The sequence below is a fragment of the Anoplophora glabripennis genome, unplaced genomic scaffold (assembly GCF_000390285.2).
Source record: "Anoplophora glabripennis isolate ALB-LARVAE unplaced genomic scaffold, Agla_2.0 scaffold75, whole genome shotgun sequence".
In the NCBI taxonomy this organism is placed as follows: domain Eukaryota; kingdom Metazoa; phylum Arthropoda; class Insecta; order Coleoptera; family Cerambycidae; genus Anoplophora; species Anoplophora glabripennis.
The window spans coordinates 798,517-807,503 of NW_019416255.1; the positions used below are offsets into that span (position 1 = coordinate 798,517).

An 8,987-nucleotide genomic window follows, 5' to 3' on the forward strand; every position below is an offset into this window, starting at 1 on the left:
TGATGTCCCTTGCGACCCTTTCCTGGCCTCCTTCACTTCCCTCCTTCTCTTTGCCCTAGCCTTATTCCTTTTCTCTCTCCTTTTTTCCTTTTGTCTGGCCTCTCTGTCGGCTATATCCATGGAGTCACATTCCTGTGACCCCTCGGTTTCACCTTCAGAGGACTTTAGTAGTTCCTCCTCTCTCGAGGGTGAACCAGGTGAGGCAGGATTTGCCCCCCCTACCTCCATTGCATCCTTCTCTGAGCCAGGGTGCTCGATATTTTGATTTGTTGGTACGTTTACAATATTCTTTTCTTTGTCTTCCATGGGACTTTTTTTGAAAGGGGTGTTTTCTCTGTAGTGATGCTTTTGCTCGGTACAATGAAACCTCACGGAAATCCAAGTCCCCGCTTCCACTGTTCAGCCATGGTTGAACGTTTTCCCAGAGAGAAGGGTCTGGCAGCCGCTGGTGAAGCCCCCCGGAGCGTGCAGCAGGGCCCTTATCCAGGCGCCACCTGGCACTACTACACGCTCCGGGATTATACACCTGATGATGAGGCAGCCCCCTACGCCGGCTAGGCAAGGGTGGGCCTCTATACTGTCAGGCGGCACTAGGTGCACCATCCCTAGCTTCTTTCACCGCTACCTCTCCAGATTACCTCTCTACTGGGGTCCAGCCTCGGTATTTCGCAGCGGAAGGGTGGGGGAGTTGGAATGACCGCGCCCGAACGTGTAGGGGTGTGTGTATACATGTGTGTGTGTTGAGTGTTGCGTATTTGTGATGTATGGTGTTGTGAGTGTAGTGGCGTGTTGGTGTGTGTGCTGTATCTGTTAGTCTGGCATCTCATCCGAGGCCCTTCCGACATGGGAGACCCTTCTGGCAAATTGCCGTCGGCATGGCCCTCAGACTCATTGATGCACGCAAGCCCCTTCACCACGACAAGGTAGATACATGAAGGAGTCTTATAATGTAGTAGTAGGAATACATCTACCTAATTAATTATATAAGGCTTTAGTCATATTTATCAAAGAATTTATAGGTTTGTTATATCTAATCCTTTTTAACTACTAGACTTTTCAGGTGTTTTATTTGCCTGTTCGCTAATTGGCCATTAAATCCTGGGCTAGTGGAAAGCAAGTTCATTTTACTTCTAATTTTCTGAATTAATTCATTGGCTTGTTGTTTTTTACAATATCAATAAGTACTGCAATTATGCATTTGGTAACAGAAAATCAGCACTTCTATTCTTCTATCTTGAATTATGGCTATGTAGAATAATTACTCTCTGGTCAACAGAGATCCTTCAATTTCCATAATTCAAGGAATAACACATAAATTTGATGGAATATTCCTCATTAAATCATGTGGTATCTCTTAATTCACATTCAATAAAATTTCAGTCAGATAACTCTGTGACGTAACGTTTATAAATTTTAATATTATTGTAGAGAAAAGTAAAATTTCAATTACATCACAGTTAGCACTGCACATATGTTAATATAAACGACATAAATATTTGTATTAATCAACTAATTATGCTAATATCCAAGCTATCAAACATGCTATTATCCAATATCATTATCATTACCAGCTTTTTGTGAACTCATAATAAAATACAATATGTGTATACATTTCTGTAAACTACTAACCGTGAAAATTTACATTTTCTTCGTTGCTGCATAAAACCAAAACCGTAACCTTAAGATACGTACTTATTGGGTCAATATTAAATTTATTTATTATAACTTTCAAATTGTGGAATGTTTATATGACAATGAAATTTTTTCATCAAAACGCAGAGCTAAGGTGGTAATATAAATATAAGCAGATGATCGTACGAAGTATCAGTACAAATTCAATACCAAAAAGTGCCAATAACAAATTAAAATGATAACCAAGGTAAGTGCTCAGTTCTATTTTGATTTAGGTTATCTTTTAATGATCCAGTGATTTTCTCGTGAGATTTAAATTTAACTACATTTGTACTGTTTTTGAAATTTACATATTTTGTGAAATATATTTTTACATAACTTAAAAAATACCTATGGCATACCTAACTCAATAAATTATCATAATAGGGTCATTAATGATACACATAGTATAATAGATGTATTTGCTGTCTTCTTTCAATCTGCGTTTATTCATTCATATGTGTATAATGAATCTAAGCCGAATTTTACAAAGAATGTATCAACACTTAATATACCTACAAGAGATTTCAGAGCAAGATAAAGTATCTACTTAAAAATTTCAGAAATTAATTAATAACTGGTCCTGGCGGAATTCCAGCTCTTTTATTAAAAGTACAGTCTATATTTACTTTATCACTTAGTATTATTTTTAATTTATCTTTTAAATGTGCCACATTTCCTGATATTTGGAGAAAGTCTAGAATATGACCCATTTTGAAAAAGGAGATATAATGAACATTGAAAATTATAGACCGCTAGTAGTTATTCTATACAACTTGTTTCCATTGAAAAGTACATACAGAGTGTTCCGTTCATGTTTCAAAAAAACTTGCATGCAAGTTCCTCATGGAAAAATAATAGGGGTAGTTAAAACTCAAAATTTATTTAATTGCTAAACGGTTTTGTAAACTCTAAAGCATACTACAAAAAAAGGTATGCTTGTCGAAATTTGGTAACATGTACCTACCATTCTCGAGAAAAATGAAGTTGCATAGAAGCAAATGGGGGACAATCTCAGCATCTACCGTAGTGTTTCGAGTTTTCCTCATTTATTTAATTGTGCAGCTGTTTTGTTCTGTATGTCTCCCATCAGTCTGTTTCCTAATATTTTTCTGTTCTTATCACATTTTTAAGCATTCATTTCCATCAACAATTCAGTCCATTCAACAATTGCTTATTTTAGTGGTGGTAGTGTAGTAGTTTACAAAGTCTAAAATTAGTTATTAATATACAATTAATTACCATAATCTGTTTATTTTGATTTACTTTTTTAAATGTTTTAAAACTGAAACTTAAAATAAATTTTAATTAATTTTTTTTAGTTAATAAAATGTTTTACAATTTAACTGTTTCATGTGATACGTAAGAAATTAAAATTATAGTCTTAAATGCAAATACTGTTGGTAGCTAAATGTCTTCAGCTCATTCATTGGTAAAGTCCTCTCTTAATTTAAAATTTTACGTGAGCAAAATAAATGCAACTTCATTTTTCTCGACAATGGTAGGTACATGCTACCGAATTTCAACAAGTATGCCTTTTTTTGTAGTATCCTTTAGAGTTTACAGAACCGTTTAGAAATTTAGTAAATTTTTACTTTCAACATATTTCTTTTTCGATTCTTCCCTTCAATTACCTGTATCGGCGACACTGCTTTGCAGAAAGAAACCGTTTGTACATTATAACGCACAGTTGTTGTTTATTCGTTTACCAATTTTGACATTTTTATCTTTAGCCGATTTAAAGATAATTAAGGAAAACCATTTGCAAATTAACAACTTCAACACACTGTATCTCGAAAACAGGGCGTCTAAGAAAAAAATGTTACATGAACTACCCCTATTATTTTCCCATGAGGAACTTGCACACAAGTTTTTTTGAAACATGAACGGGACACCCTGTATATCTTATTCATAACATGGTTTTATTTCCGAAAGATCAACAACAACAAATCTTGTTACTATCACTAACTTCATCACTAATTTTTTGGATAAGAATAGGCAAACGCTTGTTATATATACAGATTTATCTAATTGTACAATCCTTTGACCAGCTTGATCACGGGCTATTGTTACATAAATTATCTAACTTAAGATTAACACTAGATTTTTTTAAAATTTTTAAATCTTATTTAAGTAACATAATTCTAAATGTTCAATATCTGACCTATAAATCAATTGGCGTGTTAGCGACATCTGGAGTTCCGCACGGATCGGTACTTGGACCTTTCTTATTTACTAGATTTTTAAATGATATATTTAAAAACATTTACCACAAAAGTTGTCGAAAATAAATATATGGTGCCAAAATAATAAGTTGCCATTGAATATCTTCAAGTGTAATGTTATGAGTTTTACAAGAAAAGTTGCTATTCAGTTTGACTATAATATAAATAATATTATTTTAAATTGATATATGCAATTTAAAGATTATTGGTTATTATCTTTAATGAAAAACTGACTTTTCTTCCCCGTATTGAAAATATTCTATCTAACGCCTACAAAATTTTGGGTTTTGTTTTAGGCATGTTTCTACCCTTACATTCTCTTTAATGCATTTTTGTCGGATGAAGTTAGAATATGCATCGATTATTTAGAATCCTCGATATGAGGTCCACATTTCTAACTTGGAAAAGGTTCAGAGGAAGTTTGTCAAATACAGGGTGTTAAAAAAAGAGTGTAAAATATTTAAGGAGGTAATAGTATGAACCAAAATAAGCAGAGAAGTCACAATAAACATGGGTCCGCAAAGTAACGGTTGCGGAGATATGGAATGTTTTATGTTTTTTAGCCCCTTTTTTTATTTTGCAAAAACGTTGTGTATTTTCTTATAATAGTTGGTTGATGTTTAGTGAAATAAACAGTACGTATTTGACAGTTGTTCTCAGTGCACAAGTTTTCTTTCGCTATGGCTGGTTACTCTAACGCAGAATTAACAGACATGCATTTCATGTATGGTCGTGCTAATGGGAACGCCACCGAAGCGCGACGTCTTTATGTTGACGCTTATCCAAATCGCCAGATTCCTTCACAACGCATGTTTGGAAGAATTCACCAAAGATTGCGTGATACCGGTTCCTTGAGCAAACAGTGCCATTTATCCGGAAGACCAAGGTCGGTATCCACTCCTAGAGCAGAAGAAGAAATTCTAGCACTGGTAGAGCAGAATCCAGGTACGAGTGTGCGGAGAATATCAGCCGAGGTAGGAATTAGTGGTCCTCTTGTTTGGAGAATCCTTCACGAGCAACTGCTTTATCCATACCATGTGCAACGAGTACAGGCCTTAAATCCAATAAATGATCATCAAGCACGTTTGGTTTTTTGCCGCTGGTTTCTACGTCATGATGCTGAAGACCCTCGTTTTCTTGCAAACATTCTTTTTACTGATGAGGCCGGGTTCACAAGAAATGGAGTGTTTAATTTTCACAATACGCATATTTGGGCCGACGAAAATCCTCATGCTCTAATAGAATCTGGACATCAGGCACGTTTTTCATTAAACATTTGGATGGGTATTGTAGGTGACAGGTTTCTAGGTCCTGTTGTTTTACCAAACCGATTAACAGGCGCTGCTTACCTCAACTTTCTGCAGAACACACTGTATGAGTTTTTGGAAGACATTCCTTTGAATCAGAGGCAACAAATGTGGTTCCAGCATGATGGTGCTCCAGCTCATTTTTCCATGGCCGTTAGAGAGCATTTACACCAAACTTTTCCACATAGATGGGTAGGAAGGGCCGGACCTGTTTTATGGCCTCCAAGATCGCCTGATCTGAACCCTCTAGATTTCTTTGTTTGGGGATATTTGAAGACATTAGTGTATGGTACTCCTGTAAATAGCCTGGAAGAGCTGCAGCTACGGATTAATCAAAAGTGTCAAGAAATCCAAACCAAGGAGGGTGTTTTCGAAAGAGTTCGAATATCGTTGAGACGAAGATGTCGTGCCTGCTTGGAAATGGACGGAGGGCACTTTGAACATCTTCTGTAACTTTGTTTTTTGTTTGTTAAAAGCTTCCTTTGTCGGTTTATTCCTAATAAAATAAAATGTTTGAAAAACGAATAGTGGTCCATATCTCCGCAACCGTTACTTTGCGGACCCATGTTTATTAAGACTTTTCTGCTTATTTTGGTTCATACTATTACCTCCTGAAATATTTTACACTCTTTTTTTAACACCCTGTATATTAGTTTTCGAATAAATAAATAAATAAACAAAATATTGGTAACACATAATAAAATCAACAATTTTGATCTATTCGGATTCGGATTTGATAGTAAAACATTCTAAAACACTATTTTTTAAGCCTGCGATTTTACTGGAAAGACGTTATTTTTCTAAAGCTGGAAAAAAATTTAATGGAAGTATTGTGTTGACAATTTCATTCATAAATTTCTACTGTCGTCTCATTTGTACTCGTATAGTTAACATTATAAAATTCCTTATTAAATAGTAAACAATAAATTTTTTTGCTTCTGTCATAAACCAAAATTATTGTATCCTGAAATTCAATTTAAATACCCTACAATTGACGAAGAAAGTATAGGAACAAATTGTTTATGACTGATGAAATTTGACGTTACCTGTTCTTCGTTCGATTATTTAAAAACTTCTTGTACATTTATTCATTATTAAACAATAATGTTACATAAGCGATTCACTCTACCTAATCTGTATATCAAATATTATATCTTCTGCGTGATATACAATTACTTATAGCAGCAGTTATCTAACCAAACCACATTAAAACCGATTAGAGATACAACAGTCGAAAAATGACACTTTTCATATTTCATTTATTTAGCGGACACTTTCGACACTTTCTAACTGTGTATACGCATTTCATGTCAAAGTAAACAGTAAATCACGATTTGAATAATGAATCAGATTGATGCAGAAGATTAGATTATTTTTTCTCCACTTCCTTTTGGACAGGAAATTACATTGCTTTTTTACTCGTATTCTTTTAATGAACATCTTGGGCTCTCTATATCTACAAATATACAGAATGTATACTAAATTGGGTAAAATATTTCAAGAAAGAAATGTACCCATGTGCGTAAACTCTACTACACACAAAATAATAATAATAATAATAATAATAATAATAATAATAATAATAATAATAATAATAATAATAGTAATAATAATAATATACATTTTTTAAAAGGAAATGTATTTAAAAAATACATGTTTTTTATAAAATTGAAAGACGAGTTTAAAATAATTAAGCATCTGTATATTTTTCTCGTCACTATTGTCAGCATCTACAATAATTTATATAATATACATTCTTTTGCCTTAGATTTTATTGACTTTGGCATTGACGACTTATTTCCAAGTGGCATATATCAAAGCTTACCCATCAGATTATGCTACCTCATATGTAAAAAGGGTTAGTAACAGTTATGGCGCTGTACCAATTCATGGGAAAGAGGAGAATGGACTTTATGGACATGGTCAAGAGTATGGTTATGGAAAGGGGCAGGACTATGTAGATTATTATGTAAGTTCCTTTGCCACATAATGAAACCATAAAACCCTAGCGTCGCAATTCGTAATTTGTTAGATTTTCGTAAATAATTCAGTTCCACAGTAATTGAATATAGTTTGTTTTCAAATCAAAGGAATTTATTTGCATTTATTTCTGCTGTAAAGGGAAAAAACTGAACGTAAAATAACTAACCCTTTTGATTAAAATGTGCCACATAAGAACCCACATGTAGTGGGCACACTATACATACTAACGGAATTTAAAATATGAAGTGTTAACGCCAATTAATCTATATCAAATCAAGTTGATTCTTTTAGCCGCTATTTGGCGTTTGCTAAAAAGTTTTGTTTATTTTCAAATAACTGTAAAACACTGACAGATTAAAATTAAATTCCATATTTTAATATAAGTCTTTCCGATTTCAATTGACGAACCAAGAGGTTGGCAGTATGTACCAGGTTCGGTCGCCGACGCAGCAACTCGGCATTGAAATATTTGAAAAACTTGTTCCCATATTTATTTAGCCATCTGGTCGCCCAGTGGAAGAATGATCGTGTGGGCGAACGTGGCATAAACACAGCCGCACTGGGCGAGCTGTCCATAAATTCAGTTGTCAACAAATGGCCTAGCAGTGCAGTGTAGCAATGCGGAATTTGGTGTGATTCAGGTTATTTTAATTTATTATAGGCACCTTCTATTAATTGTGAAAGGGAGAAGTAAAAGGGATATTTTGTTTACTAAAATTATCACAACATGGCAGTTTGGAGGCCTTTTGAAACGGAACAAAACGAAATTTACCATCAATATAATAAAATTGTATGAGGACATAAATAATTTAAAATATGTTAGTCAAATCAGCTCATATTTTAACATAAAAGCTGGACCTCTTTTTAGAGTCAATAATTGCAAATTTTATTTATTAGTTTATTTTATAAAGTTGGCAAATTTGTAATTGTGTACTTTTTCATGAAAATTATTGGAGATAGCCACTATTATTCAGTAAAAATAAATGAGTGGCATTAATTTAAGATATTTTTCGTTCTGCAAACTGTCTACAGTAGTTTCTCATGTTGCATGAAAGCGCCATATTTTAGGACCTCCCTTATATGCACCTACTCTATACTTTATATACAAGAATTTTATTTGTTTTATGTATCAGGCTTATCCTAAATACAAGTATACCTACGGCGTTGATGACCCCCACTCTGGTGATCACAAGTCTCAAGCGGAAGTACGTGATGGGGATGTCGTGAAAGGATACTACACCGTGGATGAACCTGATGGTACTAAGAGGATTGTTCATTACACCGCTGATGACCACAACGGCTTCAATGCTGTGGTTGAAAAGGTTGGCCACGCAGTACATCCGGCTTCATATAAGACTTCAGGAGTTGACCAGTCCGATTATAGTTATAGTCATGGATATGGATACGGACATTAGCCACTGTTATTTATTTATTTAAATTTGTAAACCAGTGTTGTTCTGTATTTATTAACTATTTATTATATTCACGTTAAATAAAGATCAATATGTCAAAGAAAACACAATTACTTTTTAAAAGAATTTAGAACGACATACTGGATTTCGATCTAATGTTATCTATCTGAAGTTTTATTGTCCATAGATAACAACAAAGTAAAAGAAGACTTACGTATTTTTGGCTTGTAATTAAATACTTAGTACTTTAAATATATTTTTAAGATAATAAGGTCTTAATTTTAAACTATAGATCACAATTATGCAATAATTAAATATATGTTATGTTATATAAATATTTAACTAGATTACACTTAACCTAATCTAATATTATTTTAATCATTCTTTTG

At 33.7% G+C, this 8,987-nt stretch overlaps 1 protein-coding gene across 1 annotated transcript; it reads left to right on the forward strand.

Annotated features, from left to right (window-relative positions):
* Positions 1-1,867: 1,867 nt before the first annotated feature.
* Positions 1,868-8,601, forward strand: LOC111693122 (cuticle protein 8-like). Its single transcript, XM_023457270.1, has 3 exons — positions 1,868-1,879; positions 6,972-7,172; positions 8,320-8,601. The coding sequence occupies exons 1-3, from the start codon at positions 1,868-1,870 to the stop codon at positions 8,599-8,601; spliced, it is 495 nt and encodes a 164-aa protein (XP_023313038.1).
* Positions 8,602-8,987: the final 386 nt, after the last annotated feature.